We start from the raw sequence: 19858 nt of genomic DNA, 5'->3' as shown, positions 1-19858 counted from the left end.
TAGGCTCCACGAAGAGCTATGAGTGTTTCTCTTTGTATCTCCAGTGCATAGCACGGTGCCTGCTGTATACTTTATCATCAGCGTATATAATTTGTACAGATGAATGAAACAACTTAGAGTTTTTCCTATAATACCATGTATAAAAGAGGTCACTTTTCATTTACTTTCTTTTAAACTGCAGAACGTTATCTGGTTATGACTTGGGTATATGATTTTCAAATTAAAGATCTGTTTGTTTTTTAAAAAGAAAAGTCTAGTTTTCTCCTGGATAACTTTGTTGATGGAAACAAAGAGCAGCCTGGAAAACCCCCCATTATTTCTCTGATAGTAAATTGTATTGCTTTTGTTGGGCCTGATTTCTTAATCGCTGTCCTAACCATTTGACTTGGATAAACTCGACACTTCAGTCCTTCCCTGTGTAGGCTCAGAGGTGGCTGTGGGCTATGGGAAGCTGCTTTAAAATTGGAAATTTATCATGGAGAAGTAGAAGATGTGGATCAGTGGGATGCATGGACCTGGGTACCTAACTCTTAAATCTGTTTGGGAGGATGATACTTGGTGAATGCTGAGTGAATAGGTCCACTGGGATTCCTATGGAAGTGATTGTTTCTAGAAAAAACATACTGAATTTTATGTTCCAATTTGTAACAAGCCCAAAGGGAACATTCCACTGATGCTCTCCAATCATATATGTGACCTAGGGATGCTGTATATAACACGTAAAAGAAGCATTTGTAGTACTTTTTAACTAAGAAGCTTTCCGAATAATTAGATTTTCCTTTTGAAAAATATTCTTAACTATTATAAATTATGTCAAGAAAAATCACTTCACATTTTATTTTCCTCGGCTACCCTCTGAGGGAGTAGGGAACTTTTCTTTCTACACTTATGGTCTGGAGTTTTCCTTCATCGCTTCTGAGGACGCTTATCCTTTTCTGCACACGGCAGATGCCCTCTTTAACCATGTTTGTTGAATGCATGGTGCAAGAATGAGGTGCTGAGAACGTTGCTGTTCTTCCTTGCTTTCACGGTGTGAGGAGAGAGAAAACTTTCCGTCTCTTTAGTCAGTGAGCGAGAAGAATTTTATGCTCTTCGGCTCAGGGAGGCCAGACCTCCTAGTCTGTATTATCGCTGCAACATCTTCAGATGAGGGTTGAAGCCTCCACGTAGCTCACCGGGAGAGTTCCCCATTTCTGAGTAGTGTTTAAAAAAAGAAAAAAAGTTAGATCAATATATTTGGAAAACAAGTCATCGCAGAAGAATCACGTTCATCTTCCCTGTTGATAGCACAGTGTACTCCAAGTTAGAGAACTTGAAACACGGGACAGTGAAAATTGAGCCAATCGTTCAGGACCCACAAGTACAAATCAAGTGAGGTCTGCATTCAGGTGGTTGGCATCCCCTGAAATTTAAACATTTCAAGCCTTAATCTAGGTAATAGTGACTTCATGTTTTAGATTTTAGCTTCGGTTTTATTATAAACTCCTTACTATAGAGCTTTTTATTTATTATTTTTCTTAGCAGTGTAGGGAGGAGTTAGCTAGGTAGAGGGAAGATTTCACTATTAAAAATGAAAACACAATTTTGAATAAGATAATTTGTTCAAATAGCAAGAAAATGTGTTCTTTTTGATGTCCTACTGGCTTCCTCTCTTATTTTGAAAGGGATGCATTTAAAATCTTATTTACAAGGCTTATATAGGTAATATAAAAAGCAATGCCCAAATCATTTGCATTTGTTTTTGGAAAATCAGACTGTTTGGGGAGTAACCTCATATATTAAGTGTCTTTCTTTCCTTCTTTTGGGGCATTTCTCTATCAGCCTTTTGTTAATGGTGCTCTGAGGCACAGCGGGGCACAGCTAGTCGCTAAGTGAATAACTCACTGCCACGTAAGCAGGCTTTGACTGTTTTGCTATGGAGTCACCCCATTATTCTGTTTGATTGGCTGGATGATATATTCTGTTGAGAAATTGTGTCAAAGCAACAGCTGAATCACAGGGAGTATTTAGAACAAGTAAATTGACTTAAATGATGCACTTTTCTCTCTAAAAGATGTCTGAGTGTGGAGAGAATGTCTATGGTGACGTTATTGAGGCAGAGGTGATGATTAGTTGTGTAGCTTCAGTCGTGACTGTTTATTCCGCCGTGTACGCACGTTTATCATTGACAAAATCACCTTTAATCTTATTGCCCCTCACAACAAATATTCATTTTTTTATTGTCTATACATATTGGAACAGAGTGTACATAGAGCTTTTGTTTTCATATTAAATTCTGTCAGGGATTTTTCTAGGTTATAATTACGGGCCCAGCCGCTGCGGCATGTGGGATCCTCCCGGACCAGGGCACGAACCCGTGACCCCTGCATTGGCAGGCGGACTCTCAACCACTGCGTCACCAGGGAAGCCCTCCATCTGGTTTTTTTAATGAGTCATTTTTTTCTATTGTAGACTGCTTTCCATTTTCAAAAAATTTTCAATTGTAAAATATACGTAACAAAGTTTACTATCTTAACCATTGTTAGGAGTACAGTTGAGTGTGTAGTACATTCACAGTTGGTGTGCATTCCATAACTCTTTTCAGCTTGCAAAACTGGAAGTTTATATCCCTTAAACAACAACAGCTCATTCTCTCCTCCCCTGCAGGCCCTGGCAGCCACGCTACTTCCTATCTCTAAATTCGATTGTTCTAGGTACCTCATGTGGAATCATACAATACTTTTCTTTTTGTAACTGGCTTATTTCGCTTAGCATAATGTCCTTCCTCAAGGTTCACTCATGTTGCAGCATGTGTCAGAATTTCCTTCCTTTTTAAGGCCGAATAATATTTCATTGTATATATACACCACGTTTTGTTTATCCGTTTATCCATCGATGGACACTCGGGTTGCTTCCACCTTTTGGTTATTATGAATAATGCTGCTAGAATATGGGTGTACAAAAATCTGTTTGAGCTCCTGGTTTCAGTTCTTTTGGGTATATACCCATAAGTGGAATTACTGGGTCATATGGTAATTCTATTTCTGATTTTTTTGTGGAACCATTATACTGATTTCCATAGTGGCTACATCATTTTACATTCCCACCAACAGTGCACAGTGATTCTGATTTCTCCATATCCTTGCCAACACTTGTGTATTTTCTGCTGTTTTGATAGTATCCATTCTAATGGGTGTGATGTGGCATCTCGTGGCTTTGATTGGCATTTCCCTAATGATTAGTGCTGTTAAGCATCTTTTCATGTGCTTACTGGCTCTTGTGTATCATCTTTGGAGAAATATCTGTTCATGTCCTTTACCCACTTTTTAATCAGGTTGTTTGATTGTTTTGTTGACTTGCAGGAGTTCTTTATATAATCTGGACATTAACTCTTTTTTCAGGTGTGATTTGCAAATATTTTCTGCCATTCCATAGGTTGCCTTTTCACTTTGTTGATTATGTCTCTTGCACAGAAATGTTTTATTTTAAACATTTAGGTAGTCCAACTTACCTATTTTTACTTTTGTTGCCTGTGCTTTGGTGTCATAGCAAAGAAATCATTGCCAAATCCAATGTCATGAATCTTTTCCTCTATGAAGACAGTTGTTTTTTAAACCCAGGTTTTCCTTATTCTGGATAATGGTGCAATGAATGGCTTCATGGACTTAGCTTTTTTCTTCTGTTGACATTATTTTACTTTACTTTTAGAAAGAAAAGTGAAATACTGAATCAGTTTAGTCTCCTTAAAGCCCATTTTTGGAAATATTAGGCAGAGCAGAGGATATCACTTGTCCTGTTAGCAAAAGTTGTTTCTGAAGGAATGGTGTGAGGCTTCTGGAGAAGCATTTAATGATGCCTTGATCGGTGATTGTACGAAGTTGACCCCCGTGATCCTCTGGGACCGTGATTATTAAAACAGCATGGGTCACAGGAAAGGCACAGGCCTTTTAAGAGCAGTCAGGGTAGGGGGTGTGGATTTAGGTGACTGTTTCTTCAGTCCTCAGCTTTGAGATCTCAGGGCTGCAGTGAGATGAGGTGACTACCATGGACTGATTAGGGTCACATGGCCCTGGATTTCCTTGGTAATATACAAAGTCCAGCCTCCCCACACATTTGAAGGGGAGAAAAGTCAACATTATATGAATATAGAACATTTTCAGAAAAATGGAAAATGCCACTATGTTTGGGGGATAAAATTACATTTGAAGAAACATTTGGTTAGGGACTGTCTTCTTGTAATTATGCCCATTTATTTAATGGAAAAATATTCCTTTGAGAATCAGATGTGTACATTTCCTCCCACAGTATTTTAAGAAACAAAATCTTCATCAGTCCAATTTTTTTTTTTTTTTTTTTTTTTTGCGGTATGCGGGCCTCTCACTGTTGTGGCCTCTCCCGTTGCAGAGCACAGGCTCTGGACGCGCAGGCTCAGCGGCCATGGCTCACGGGCCCAGCCGCTCCACGGCATGTGGGATCTTCCTGGACCGGGGCACGAACCCATGTCCCCCGCATCGGCAGGCGGACTCTCAACCACTGCGCCACCAGGGAAGCCCCATCAGTCCAATTTTTAATCTGCTGGAGAAGCTTTGTTTTTTAAAATTTCCATGGCGATGTTCATAAATTTAGAAAAAGACCATCCATTGCTTCTTTGTATTTTCAAATTTTCCTACCTTTGGGAGAGTTTTCATACAGAGAGAAAATTTTAAGCCATTTCATTACTGGTGTTTCATTTTCAAAAAGCAGACTATGGCAGTGACCATTAGAGTCCTTCTCATCAAAGGATTTCAAAACACATCATCTTTGGGGAGCTTTTTTTTTTTTTTTTGCGGCACGTGGGCCTCTCACTGTTGTGGCCTCTCCCGTTGAGGAGCACAGGCTCCGGACACGCAGGCTCAGCGGCCATGGCCCATGGGCCCAGCCACTCTGTGGCATGTGGGATCTTCCTGGACCGGGGCATGAACCTGTGTCCCCTGCATCAGCAGGTGGACTCTCAACCACTGCGCCACCAGGGAAGCCCTCAAATTATTTTTGAAACAAATCTCAGTCATCATTTTATTTGTAAATGCTATCATATACACCTCTAAAAAAAATAGTCCTTAAAATGTAGTATAATACCACTTCTGTACCTAAAAAATTAATATTAATTCATTAATATAATCAAATACCCATCAGTGATCATTTATCTGATTTAATTTTTCTTTTTAATTTTTTCTTTTTCATAAGGAAAAACTTTCTGTATAAGACTGTATACATATGTAAATATCACAGTGTAACTACTTACAACCAGATAAAGGATATTTCCAACATTCCAGCATCCTTCCTTGGGCTCCCAGTATCCCCCCAATGGTACCAGTGTTCTGAACTCTGTCATCATTAGTGATCAGAATAGTGGTTTTGAGCTTCATATAAATGGGATCATTCAGTATAAGTCTCTTGTGTCTGGCCTCCTTCACTCAGCGTTACGTCTATGAGATGAATTCATGTTTTTGCATTTAGCAGTAGTTCTTTTTCATAGCTATGAACTATTTCACTGAGTGAATATGCTGCAATTATTTGATCTGTTCTACTGTTGATGGACATTGGAATTGTTTCCAGTTTGAGGCTACTAAGGATAAGACGATTAAAAACCATGCGTGTCTTTTAGGGGCATAATAATTCAATTCTGTTGTACATATTTACTTAGGAGTGAAGTTACTAAATCGTCGCTTGGCATGTGCTCAGTAGATCGGGCACGTGGATGAGTTTTAGTGGAGCAGGCGCACAGCTTTAGTAGATTGTGCTAAGCAGTGTTTGGGACTCAGTTACTCCACAGCCTCGTTACCACTTGGTATTATCAATCCTTGTAACTGTGGCCAGTCTGATAAGCATATAGTGGTGCCTCATTTTGGTTTTAGTTTGTATTTCCCTGATAATGAGTGCTTTTCAGCACTTCTTAATATGCTTATTAAGTTTTGGATGTCCTCTCTTGTGAAGTGCCTATTAAGACTTTTGCCCTTTTTTTTTTTTTTTTTAACTGGGTTGCCAGTCATTTTGTACCGATTCATGGGTGTTCTTTATGTATTCTCAAGATGAGCTCTTTGTTTGATATGTGTATTTGCCTTTTTCAGTCTCTTATGAGTGACCAGGAATGCTTAATTTTAATTAAGTTTTGATATTGGGTAATGTAGGCCTCCAGCTTTGTTGGTCTTCTTTAAATTTGATTTGGCCATTCTAAGTATTTTGCTTTTCCATGTAGATTTTAGAATCAACCTGTCAACACACACACACACACACACACACACACACACACACACACACACACACACACACCGGGATTTTGCTTGAGATTGCATTGGAGAGATGCATGGGAGAAGATAATATCTCAGCAGTAATGAGTCTTCCAATCCATAAGAATTGTATATCTCGTTATTTAGGTTACTGGTTCACAACCAGGGTTGATTTTGCCCCGGTAGGACATTTGGCAGTGTCTAGAGACATTTTGGTTGTCACACCTTGGGGGGTGGGGTGGGCGGAGGCAGGGGCTTGTGCTCCTGTCATCATGTAGGTAGAGGACAGAGATGCTACTCAACATCCTACAGTGCACAGTGCAGCCCACCCCCACACCCAACAAAATTATCTGGCCCCAAATATTAAGAATGCCACTGTTGCAAAATGCTGATTTAGAGTTTTCATTTTCCTTAGTAATGTCTTGAGTTTTCAGTGAAGAAGGGTTGCACATTTTTGTTAGTTACCCTTAGCTATTAATATTTTCATGCTATTGTGAAAGATAATTTTTAAAGTTTCGCTTTCTAATTGTTGCTAGTGTATGTGTATATATGTGTTTATGTATATGTCTGTGGTTACATGTAGGATATTTGTTGTTTTATGTCTCTTATGTCCCAGTTGTTTTATATATATTTTACAAGCTCCCTTTCAGTCTCTTTTGACTCTTATATTTTTTTTATTGTTGTTGAAGAAACTAGCATCTTTGTCCTGTAGAATCTCCCACAGCTTGGATTTTGCTGATGGTGTCAGTTTAATATTGTCCCCTGTCTTTATGATCACTGTCTGTATCCATTAATTGATTAGGAGCAGCTACAAAACAAGGTACTCTGATTCTGTCATTTGCTTTTCATTTATTAGCCCAGGACATTTTTTAAAGAGATCCACCCCACATCGGATTGGTTACTCTGAGAAAAGGTGTGGTAAATGCTATTCTTTCCCCTTTTTTAACAGTTTTCAAAATAATGAATTGGTTCTCTAGGATCCTCCATAGGCAACCAGTGAGTTGTTTTTTAACTAAAAAGTATCATTATGAATTTACAGTTTTAAATTATTTGATATTTCAATCCATTGCTGTTTTTACCTCATTGGTGATCAAATTGTTACATCTTTGGCTTGAACCTCTTCAAGAGCCTAATGTAGTTTTTAAACTTCCTTGCTTTCTGTTATAACACAGTGCTCAAGGCTGTTGAACATTTCTTGCCCCTGAGCTTGAATTAGCCATCCCTTTGTGGATCTTTTACTTAATGTATTTAGAGAGGGTGCCGGACCATGCTGAATACTACTGGGTGGTCATTGTTTCTAGGCTTTGAATTAACTTTATCCTTTTTCCTGTGCACAAAATCCTTGGTTTCAAAAAACACCAACGTGGGCTTCCCTGGTTGCGCAGTGGTTGAGAGTCCGCCTGCCGATGCAGGGGACACGGGTTCGTGCCCCGGTCCGGGAGGATCCCACATGCCGCGGAGCGGCTGGGCCCGTGAGCCATGGCCGCTGAGCCTGCGCGTCCGGAGCCTGTGCTCCGCAACGGGAGGGGCCACAGCGGTGGGAGGCCCGCGTACCGCAAAAAAAACAAAAACAAAACAAAACCCACCAACGTAATTAGGCATTGTTTTATCACAAACTACATACCCAACAGCTGTAGAATAATGGTACCAACTTGACTGGTAAAAATATGATTACTGAAAACAAAAATTTGTTTTGCAGTCTTGTGGGGTCTTTTTAAGGGTATTTCATAATAGGGATGTGCTGTCAGATTACTGTATTTTAAAGTCGTTTGGAATACTTCTACTCTGTGTGGTTATTTTACCAATTGGGTTGGCATTTAGGTACATGTAATTCACTTTACATTTGAATGTTTAGGGATCGCATTATTAAAATTTGATATTATGACATACAGTATTTACATGGTTCCAAAGTCAGATCTACAAAACAAGAGGTATATACAAAGAAGGTTCGTTTCTATCCTTGTTTCTTCTTCCCTGTCCCTCCCTCACTTTGTAGGTATCCATTAAAAAACATGTTTATGGGTTAACTTACCATTATTTTTTTCGATATCGCATGTATGTATATGAATTTAGATCCTCCCTTCTTTTAAATAAGTGAGGTTTTCACGATGTGGTCTATTTCACTTGCCCCCCATCCCCTTTATGTAACTTCTGGTATTTAGAAAGGTTTGTCTTTTGGTTCTAATGCTTACCTTTATACTCAACCTTTACCTGATACCTCGCTCCCCGCCTCCACCCTTGTGCTGGTCATTGGTTCCCAGTGTGAGCCTCTTCCTTCTCCGCCCCCTGCATCGGTGTTGAAGTAATGATCCCCCCAGCATCAGTGTTGATTGAAGTAATGATCCTTGTACTCTTTGGAAACATTCCCAAATCTCCAAATTGAATACGTTTTATGTGGAAACACATGTGTGGGCTGCAATTGATTTAGAGGAGGTGAGTTAATGTAGGATCATCTGGGTCATGTTGAGTTAAAAAAATAAAATCAGGTGAAGGAAACAAGTGAACCTTGTTAGATGAAGCTCTTACAGCACCAGGTAACGTGCAGCATGAGGATTCCTGCTTCCCTGTCAGTTCATTATCGAGTGGCTAATGCACCCAGGTGCCCTGGGGTTTATGGAGACAGTACCTCAAGGAGGGAAAAATGTTTCTCTTGGGCTGATTTGTCACTTAAATGAGAAGATAGTATGTGAAGTACTAAGGGCTAGGCGAGGGCATCATGAATCATTAATAGCCTGGGCTCTCAGAAACCTAATTTTAGTCCAGAACAAGAAGCAAATGTAGCAACACTAGGCCCTCGATTCAGCATCTTTTCATTTCTCAGATGGCTAATGGCTAAGGTGTAAGCGCGGAGCGGGCAGAGACGGGGAAGCTGGGCTGATCAGCTCTTGATTGAAACGTTCCTGAAAGGCGGAGCTCTTTCATTCCTTCACTGATTCATGTTTGTTGGATGCCTGCTGTGTGTAAGGAATAATGGTGAGGGAGAAGAGGCAGAAAAGAGCATTCTAGAGGGGACCTTCATACACAACCCAGGTTATAATGTAGCGGGTAGAAGCCTGTAATGGCACATCCGGGGAGAGCCCTGGAGTGGAGAACTGACGTCTGATCAGGTGCAGAGTTGGGAGGATGGAGCCTGGGCCGCGTGCTTGCGGAGGTGCTGTTGGAGCTGGTTCACGGGTGTGAGTGCTGGTGTGGGATTCTTCACCCGTCACGATACCTTCCTAATTCTTGGAGGTTTAATATGCAGTGGGGGTAAACAAGCTCTTCTTCACTGTAGAGTTTGAGTAGGTCCCAAGCAGATGGAAAAAAATTGTAGCAGAGGGTTAACATTCCAAATCATTTGAGTTCCTGATCCCTGCCCCTGCCCCCAACATAACCCCCACCATCCAAGAGGAAAACGGATGTGCATTCCACTTGACCCTGCAGTGCTACCTCTAGCAGTTTATCCCAAAAATACATCTGGACTCCTTGCAAATTACATGTACAAAGATGTTCATCTGAGCGTGCGGTATATGTGTGTACGTACGTATGCATATATCCATCTAAATGTACACTCCCTTCTTCCCATACACACCTCCACCAAATACACACATGGTCACCTTGGACTTAAACTAAATTTCCGGTAGGGGATTGACTAAATACATTGTTCTTGGCTTTTTTAAAATAATGACCATATATTATTTACATAATAACAAAAGCAGTACAATTATTTTTAAGAAGGCAGTTACAACTTGCTTTCCCTTTTAGTGCCATCTACAGAGACTTGGATTTTTGTACTGGTTGTGAATTTGAAGCAGAATGTTTATATTTTTATATTCTTTGAATTAGTATTACTTTGACTTGGCTTCATATTTTTGGTTTACATATAAAATTGGATAATGATTGTATATTACAGCAGGGTGATGACTGACTCCAGGGAGGTATTCTTAAAGTTCTTTGGATGGGATAAGTGAGTTTGCCAGGTCTGACTTAGTGGTAAAACTCTTTGATCTACTCTGAAAATAATACTTAATTTATGTGTGGAAAGTTTTGAACATGTTTTGCATTAAAAAAATGAATATTAATATCATGATGTCGCTTGTATGTGGAATCTAAAAAACGGTACAAATGAACTTATTTGCAAAAGAGAAATAGACTCACAGACATAGAAAACAAATTTATGGCTACCAAATGGGGAAGGGGGGGGATAAATCAGGAATTTGGGATTAACAGATACATACTACTACATATAAAATAGATAACAAGGACTTGTATAGCACAGGGAACTATATTCAATATCTTGTAATAACCTATACTGGAAAACAATCTGAAAAAGAATATACATAGAAGTGAATCACTTTGCTGTACACCTGAAACATTGTAAATCAACTATACTTCAATTTTTAAAATTTATAAAAATTAAACAAAAAATGAATATTGGACTTCCCTGACGGTCCAGTGGTTAAGACTCTGCACTTCCACTGCCCGGGCTGTGGGTTCAATCCCTGGTCGGGGAACTAAGATCCCACATGTGGCGTGCACAAAAAAAAAAAATAAAAATTAAAAAAAAAGAATATTAATCATCTTCCTTTAGCCACGTGTTTTCAGACGTTGGACTGGTTTACTAAAGCAATGTCAATTATAATGTGACTTCCTTGTTCTCTTTGCTTTGAAGAATCAGGTGCGGGGGGAGATTCTATCCTGGTGGACAGACCTGTGAACTTCTTGCCTCTTTTACTTTTTCTTAGGGTAATTTAATTTGGCTTGAAGACCTTAACGACTTCTGTCCAATTATTGGGAATATATAGTGATCCTGATATGTCAAATGCTTTTAAAATAAAATTTCACAATAAAAATTATTTTGTTTTCTTAACAGAAATCGTAGCCCATTAATGAGTTTTGGAGCCAGCTTTGTCAGTTTTTTGGTAAGTTTATGTGGGAAGAGGTTTTGGTGGGAGGGAAACAAATACATAATGTATGTCTTTTAGTGGTTACCTGCTGTAGAGATACACTATTGTAGAAGACCTTTTAGAGTTTAAAACTGGAATAAAATTTTTGCCTATTAACCAACACTTATGAGATACCCTTCCCTAATTTTAAAGATTAAATGCCTATATCTTCTACAGCATTATATTTTTTCCAACCAAAATCCTTTTTAAAATAAAAATATAATTGAAAGACCTTTCCAAAAATTAAAAATGCATTAGAGTTGAAAAGAAAAAAAAAGACTTTGGATAATAAAGGTTTGCTTTAAAATTATTGAATAAATGTGGATCAGAAGACAGGTTAAATTAGCAGATTTAAAGTTTATCAGTTACTTTTGCATTTTTGAATATTAATATTTAGGAATTGAGAGAACAGGTTGCAGTTAGGTTTTAAAATAAATTGGGCAATGTAGAAAATTGGATGCCTTTAATTAGGTCCTTCCAAGAACCTGGTGTCCTGTCTCTGCCCTTGTAGCCTGTTCATCTCAGAAACCTCAGTTCTTCTGGGAGAAAGTAGCAGGTTTTCAGCAAAGAAGGGATGATTTTTTTAAAAAACATCTTTATTGGAGTATAATTGCTTTATAATGGTGTGTTAGTTTCTGCTGTATAACGAAGTGAATCAGCTATACGTATACATATATCCCCATATCCCCTCCCTCTTGTGCCTCCCTCCCACCCTCCCTATCCCACCCCTCTTGGTGGTCACAAAGCAAGGGATCATTTCTACCAGTCAAATGTGACCTGAAAAAATCTACCAGGATCAGGTGCTTGGAAACAAGCTGTCAGTGGAATTTTTCACTGGGGACAATAAAAAATGAGTTCTTTAAAAGTGAGCCCGTTGGAGTTGCTGTCCCTGAAAAGATTGATAATTGATAATTTTCAAAGTAGTACCTACTAGCTGATGTTTCATTAGCGTTTTGTGCTGTCCTTGATGAACCCAGGGATCCGTGCGTGGGTAGAAAGTGCTTTCAGTGAGGCTGTGTTCTAAAAACTGAATTAAGTGGACCAGTCAGAAATCGTATAATTTTTTTGTTACTGTGTTTAATAACAAAAAAAATGTAGAACAGTAATTGCAAGGACATTTGTTACCATACATTTTTTCATGCTGGTGTAATAGAGGTATGTTCTTATTTCATATTGAGATGATAGTTTGTTTTTTTTTTAATGCATAGGGTATGCTGTAACATTCTGATTCTTTTACTGTCAATAAATCATTTAGATGGTTTTTCCCCCCTAGTTTGGAGTTGTGTTGTAATAAATTGGCCTAAAATCTCAGACACTTACTGATTCATTCTTTCCTTATTTCTTTCTTGGAAGAATGCCATGATGACATTTGAGGAAGAAAAAATGCAGTTGGCATGTGATGACTTAAAAACCACAGAAAAGCTGTGTGAAAGTGAAGAGGTTGGAGTAATTGAAACAATCAAGAATAAAATTAAGAAGAATGTAAGTACTATGTCTTTAAGTTATGAACTATGTGCTGCTTGCTTAGAACATTGTTTATTTACTTGGTTTTTGGTGTTTAGAACATGGCTAAAGCACTAAATGTTTCTTACAGCTTTTGATTATGTAAAGCGTGTTTCTTAAAGCAATAGAACCCCCTTTAATCATTAGAGCTTTTCAGTGCATATTCTTTTGGTATCTTAAAATTATCTTCTTCCACAGTGCACCATGCTGCAAGGGCTTTTGTAGGTTTTCATATATGTATTTCAGATACGTTGCATTGGCATAATTCAGGAATTTAGCTGTTACCTCCGTTTAAAGCCCAGGGCTTCCCAGCCTTTGGTTATAAATAAAGTCACAATGATATCATAATCCACTTTTCCTGATTTTTCTTCACCTTTCAGTGCAAAAGTTCTAGACTTTGAGAGGCATCCTCCTACCTCTGATGTTTCTGGAGCACCCAGGGGAGTCACATGTGTCACTTGTTTAGTTGACAAACCAGTCTGTCGGTTACAGTCAGGAAAAGCCACCTGTCATTTTTGCTCCTTTATGTCACTCCAGGTGGCTTCACCTCTGCTCTTGCTTATGGTGTCAGCCATGAGGAAGCCACTGATGGGCCCAGAGTACTGTCTCCTGACACTCCAGAAGAGCCACAGTTCTCCTTGATTTCTCGTTTCTCCAAACTGTACATCAGTCAGTGACCAAGTCCCGTTGACTCTTTGTTAAATACGTCCTGAATTCATCTACTTTCCCTGCCAATGCACTGGGCCAGCCACTATCTCCACTTGCCTAAGACAAACCCTCACTGGCGTTTCTGCCTCCAGGCTCACTGTTCTGTAATTCTTCTCCAAAATACAGTCACTAAGATGTGAATTATACATCGCTGATTTCATTTTCAGTGTCCCCGCCCCCTACCACTGCCATTGCACTAAAATCCAAACTCCTTAATGTAGCTGACTTGTCACTGACTTCTCCTCTGCCTGGAACATTCGTCTGCCTCTTGACCTGGTTCATATCCATTCTTTAGTTCTTCCTAGATGTCATTTTCTCCAGAGACTCTTGTCTGAGCCCCCAAGCCTATTAGTGTGTCTCCTACAGGTTCCCATAGTTCCTTGTGCTTCATCCTTCAGAGCATTTACTGCATTACATGGGTGTCAGCGTTCCCTCATTAGACTGTAAGCTAATTTACATGTCTGTGCTCAGTATCTAGTACCAGGCCCAGCACATACGTTAATAATCAACATTTGTAATGGGTCCTTGCAATTTAAAAAGCATTTTCACATACAGTATCTCATTAGCCCTTCCAACAGCCTTGCAGAGTAGATGTTCTTACAAGCAGAGAAAACAGAAGCATCAATAGATTGACATTTGCTTAAGCAAACAGGGTAGTGGGTGCTGGATCAGGAACAACAGTGACCATGGTGAATTCTGCTAATCTAGAAAAAAGAGAAGCCAGCCATTTTGTCATGTATACTATGTATACTTTTGTCATATTTGGAAAAATCCTGTCATTTCTTATATCACTGTGAAAGCATATGAAAACTAACCTATTTTGTTCAAGTTTAGGAATGCACTGTTACATTTCAGAGCGAATTTTCTTCGTTTAGCATTCTTTACGATGAAAACCAAAATCTTATTAAAAAGTGGGGTTTTACTTTTTCATATTTTATAGAGGTAGTCAACTTTAGAGATTATGACTTAAATTTCAAGTTCAATTTGTGACTCATTCAAAGATAATTTTTAATTCCAGGGTGTTTTCTCCTTAACTAACATGTAATCAGTTTCCAATCAGTTTCCAACCCTCACATCTCGGTTGTGTGCACCAAAGGAATGAACCCTAATACTATAGGTCCTTCCTGAAGGCAGATGGCCGCAAAGTGGCTTTTCGGGTTGTTTACCTGGGGCAACGTTTTGTACCTTCAGTGATTTTTTATTTTGGATAAGTAAGAACTTATGTTGTTTTCAAAAAGGTAAAACTCTGAAGTTGTGTGTGGGCTTTCATGTTTCCCATGAACTCAGTGTCTGTAATTTAGAGTATTTGTCTTTGAGTTACAAGCCTCTTCATCAATGTATTGTTAACAAAATAAAGCTGGACTTAATGGGGGAGGATAGAACTACCAGGCTCAGAGTGTAAATTTGGTCTTGGATTTCAGCACCTGCTGTTTCACACTCCCTGCGTGAAATTGTGTTGCACAATAAAGTAATAGTTTGGAAGGAATATTGTTCTTGGGTGTGATTTATTGGTGTGTACTTTCTTCCCGCCAAACAGGTTGATGTCCGAAAATCCACCCCCTCTATGGTTGACCGGCTTCAGAGGCAGATAATCATAGCTGACTGTCAAGTTTACTTGGCTGTGCTCTCGTTTGTAAAGCAAGAATTGTCAGGTATGCTGAAGCATTGTTTTTAATGGCTTTTGCTATCCAGTGGACACAATTGGTAATACCTTTTATTAATTAATTTATTTATTGAGAACACCTCGTATTTCAGTCTTTGAAAACATGTGGCATCTCTTTGGGACGTGATCCTGATTTATTACTTGAGAAATTGAAACCACAAGTGCTTAATGTGTGTTTGGTAGAGAAGTTTTAGTTCCAAAATCTGTTTCGTCCTCTTGTATCCAGATAGTCTGTCATACTTAGAGATATTACCAGTGCCTTAGATTGATGTTTTTTTTTTCCTTGTGGGAATCAAGTTGTGATAATAACCCTTTAAAGTGAAATATAACCAATTTAAGTTACTCAGAAAATTGTTATTGAAGGCCTGAGTGCGTACTAAAGACTTGCTAAGGTACTTGAATGACTTACATTTTCACAACCCTTAATGAGGAATATAAACTGATTTCTTACTTAGTTTGCCCAAGACAGATGTTTTCCAGGATTTTGTAGCTTTAATATCTTGAGTGGCATAGACTGGAATTGAGGCTCTCAGAGCTCGCTGTAAGATTCACTTTGACACTAATTCTTCCTTTTATGTGGTTTTATGTCTCTGATGCTGATGGCAGAAACCTGCCTCTTTGGTAGATAGGATTTACTTGAAAGAGTGAAAATTCAAAAAGGAAATTGACTAAAATTCACACTGAGAAAAGCATTTTCTTCCAAACCTGAGATGAAAAAGGGTATGTTTCTGCTAAGTCGTAACATACACTTTTCTTTCTGGATTACCGGCAGCCAATTTTCCTGTCCCTTTTTTTTCTTTCTTGTCTCTCTCTGTCTCCATCTCATACTTGAGGTTTCTTTGTTTCTTCTCTTTGGCTCAAGTCAGAAGTAGAATTAACTTTTATTGTGACCTCCAAAATGTGGGCTTCCTAGTAATTATCTTCTCTCTTTTTTTTTTTTTGTAATTATCTTCTTTTAAAATGTGTTTTATGGTTGTACTGTGTCTTTTCCTTTTGATCCAATTTTTTTTTTCTCTTTAAGTCTCATCTCAGGACTCTCCCAATGACTATCTTACTTATATGGTTGAGGGCTCAAAGCTCATGTGAATTTTCTATAACACAGTGATGTAAAATCCCCCATTTGGAGTGCCACACTCAACGTATATGTAAAAGAGTAGCGGGAAGAGCTGGACCTCTTTGGTCAAGATAGGAGCTCTGGTGTTTTCTGTGATCTTGGACTACTTTTTCCTGAGGCTCAAGGACTTTTCTAAGGACCTAATTTTAGCCATTAAGAAAATACCTGTGGAGAGAAAAGGATAAATCAAATGTAGTAAAATGTTTGGGGAATCAGGGTAAAGGATATCGGGGAAACTTTATATTAATCTGTCCTTCACATGTTTATTCATGGGTCCATTCAATAAATAATGATAGAGCACATACAATGCTAAGCACTGTGTTCCATGAGCAAATCCAGGCCATGGTCCCTGCCCTCATGAAATTCAGAATCATTAGTTAGTACTGTTTATTTTTAAAATTACTCTGATTGTAAAATTACTAAATATTGCTTTAGAAAATTTGGAAAATATAAAATAACGAAAAAGCAGGTCATTTCTAATCTTACTACCTGGAGAAAATCACTCTTGATTGCAAATGTTCTGTTTTTCTCTTTCTCTTTCTTTAAAAAATTGGATCTGTGGTGTTTTGTATCCTACTTTTCCCTTTTAGGTTATAATTCACATATTTTTCCTATAGCTCACAGTTTCAAAATATAATTTTAAAAGCATTAATTTATCATGTGAATGTGCCATAATTATTTAACCAATTTCTCTTGGACATTCCCATGTTCTTTGCTTTGCTTTTTGTTGTTGTTTTAGTGAAGCGGAACTTAATTTTATATTTTACCCATAAACTCTATTCCCTTCACAAATTACCTTCGTGACCTTTTCCTGTTCTCCTAAAAAGTTGATATTAATCAGCTATTTAATCCTGTTTATCATAGATTTTTTTGTGTTTTGTTTACTTTAGTAATTTTTTTTTTTGCGGTACGCGGGCCTCTCACTGTTGTGGCCTCTCCCGTCGTGGAGCACAGGCTCCTGACGCGCAGGCCCAGCGGCCATGGTTCACGGGCCCAGCTGCTCCGCGGCATGCGGGATGCTCCCGGACCGGGGCACGAACCCGTGTCCCCTGCATCGGCAGGCAGACTCTCAACCACTGAGCCACCAGGGAAGCCCTACTTAAGTAATTTTTATTGGAGTATAGTTGCTTTACATATCATAGATTTTTAACAGCACTCTTGGTTCTTCCTGATGCCGTATAATTTATTGAATGTAATATTGATAGTGAAAGGAAATTGACAGACATGAAAACCTCAGGTTCTAATAAACACATGTAATGGTCATTTGCTTTATGAACAGCTCAGTATTTGTCTCAAACAAACAGACATAACTAAAAATGTGCTTCATTTGCCTTTCAGAAACCCTCTAGGTTATAAAGCTATGAAAAATTTACTCTTTGTTGGGATCCGTTTCTTAACTTTGTTGATGGATAGTTGTTTTGGAACAACCCCTCCTTGGAGATGTTTGTTGTAGGTGGTCCTCCCCCACCCCTTGATTAGGTGGCCCAGAAGTGGGTGTGGGTGGGTACACACTCACCTGAGCTCCAGGTAGGAGTGAGTCTGTGTGAATGTGTTAGTCCTTCTGACTTTCGAAAAAGCTCCTGTGTTTTGTCTCATTTGAATTTCTTTATAGGGAATTACCCCATCCTCTCTCTCTATTTTCCTATACTATTTTTTTAAAAGATTTATTTATTACTTATTTATTTTATTTATTTTTGGCTGCGTTGGGTCTTAGTTGCAGCACGCGGGATCTTTTTGGTTGAGGCATGCGGGATCTTTCACTGTGACGCTTGGGCTCTTCGTTGTGATGCGTGGGCTTCTCTCTAGTTGTGGCGTGCGGGTTTTTTGTTCCTCTTCTCTTCTCTAGTTGTGGTGTGCAGGCTCCAGGGTGGGTGGGCTCAGTAGTTGTGGTGCACGGGCTCTTGTTGAGGTGCGTGAGCTCAGTAGTTGGGGCATGAGGTCTTAGTTGCCCCACGGCATGTGGGATCTTAGTTCCCGGACCAGGGATCGAACCCATGTCCCCTGCATTGGAAGGCAGGTTCTTTACCACTGGACCACCAGAGAAGTCCCTCCTGTACTACTTTTTAATTTACTCTATTATCCAAAGGCCTTTGTTGTTGCTGTTGTTTTTTGCAGTGAGCACATGTGAATTACTTTAGTAACAAAAAGTATTTATTTTTAAACCGACTTGATGGCTTTTGGCACCTTGTTTGTGTTTCCTGTATTTCCTTTGGGCTTGAAGATCAGCCCCATGTCTTACTATTCTTGGCAATAACATACGCTCAGTACGTTTTCCTCAAATGAGATTGGGTTTTCCTTGTTTCACAGGTGAGGCCATTGACGCTGGATGATTTGTTTGAGGTTGAACAGGTTTACACAGGGATGACAGAACCAGGACCTGAGCTGTGGGCTTCTTATTTCATATCTGAATTCCTAGCACTCACAGTTTTCCCTTCACCTTCATTTGATCACATGAACCACCAGCCTCCCAATGGCCCAGAAACCCGAGGCCACATTCTCTACGATGCCCCTGGAGCGCTCTTTCTAAACCTTGCTACACCTGTGCTTCAGACACTTAGCTGTTCTGCAACATCGCCTACAAGGAATAGTGCAGATTCCTTCCTCGGGTGGCATGGAAGAACCTGCCCCCTACCTCGCCGCCACCGCCTCTAGCTCGGCAGGGCTGACTGCAGGTCTCTGAGGCCCTGCCGCCTTGGGCCTTGGTGTGCGCTGTCCTCTCGGTTTGGAACCCCTTTTGTCTTTCTCTTGTGCCTCCCCAGGTGCAGCCTGGGTCTACTCCCTTCATGTTCTCCTTCCTCACTGACTTCATCATACAGCCTCTGTTACTCTGCTTGGACCCTGTGCATAGCCAGTTAGAGCAGTTGTCACACAACTGTACACATCTGTATTTACATGTCTGCCCACAGTAACAGATGGGAAACTTCTTGAGGGCAGGGACTGTGTCTACCTGCTATCTTTTTATTTTTCTCCACATTTATTGAGCATTTACTATGTGTCAGATTCTGGAAGGTGATAGATGCTAATGGTCTAGAGATGAATGAGATGTAGCTCTTGCCCTGAGGCTACTGAGAGTTTAGTGGGGGAGAAAGGGGACTAAATAAGTTCTCATTCAGAGTGATACTTTCACCACTAGACATGTAAGTTAGTCGGAGAGGTTGCACAAGGAATGAGCAATTCCTCAACTCTGTTGGGAAGGTCAAGGATCCCTAATCCTGAACCTGAGCAGGGTTATAGAGAATGGAAGTCCGTTGTCTTCTCTGTGTCCCTGGCACCTGATATGCTGCCTTTGCCTAACACATGGTGTGTACATAAATGTGAATTAAAGAGAGGGATGGAGGAAGGGTGATGTTCAGGAATGAGATGCATGATACTGAGCCCTAGGAAGCCCCAAGAATAGTTGGGACTGGAGAAGTGAGTCTATCAGAAGTCTGTTGACTGGGGATAAAAGTAATAATGAGGAGATGGGCTGACTAGTGAAAACCAAATCATCTTTTTTTTTTCTTCTGAAGTCTGTTATGTGGGTCACAAGGAAGCCAAGGCTGAACTTCCCTTCCATTATAGGACTAACCAGCCTCATCCAGGACAGGCAAACAGACAGAATGCTATGGTAGGGCCTCTCACCAGACACAATCCCTGATAAAAAAAAAAAAAAAAAAAAAAAAAATTTTAAAAAATTTATTCCAGGAACATTTTAGTGGAA

At 39.5% G+C, this 19858-nt stretch overlaps 1 protein-coding gene across 2 annotated transcripts in view; it reads left to right on the top strand.

Annotated features, from left to right (window-relative positions):
• Positions 1-19858, top strand: part of TTC39C (tetratricopeptide repeat domain 39C) — a 103223-nt gene that overhangs the window by 38168 nt on the left and 45197 nt on the right. For both annotated transcript variants that reach the window (XM_024757916.1, XM_024757915.1), the window contains exons 2-4: positions 11098-11146; positions 12524-12652; positions 14919-15033. In XM_024757916.1, coding sequence (XP_024613684.1) covers positions 11098-11146; positions 12524-12652; positions 14919-15033 — 293 coding nt within the window. The remainder of the gene's footprint in view (positions 1-11097; positions 11147-12523; positions 12653-14918; positions 15034-19858) is intronic.

Source organism: Neophocaena asiaeorientalis, unplaced genomic scaffold, assembly GCF_003031525.2.
Source record: "Neophocaena asiaeorientalis asiaeorientalis breed wild unplaced genomic scaffold, Neophocaena_asiaeorientalis_V1.1 scaffold142, whole genome shotgun sequence".
Taxonomy (NCBI): Eukaryota; Metazoa; Chordata; class Mammalia; order Artiodactyla; family Phocoenidae; genus Neophocaena; species Neophocaena asiaeorientalis.
Note: the sequence above shows the minus strand (reverse complement) of the source record. Positions and strands in the feature narration are given on the sequence as shown.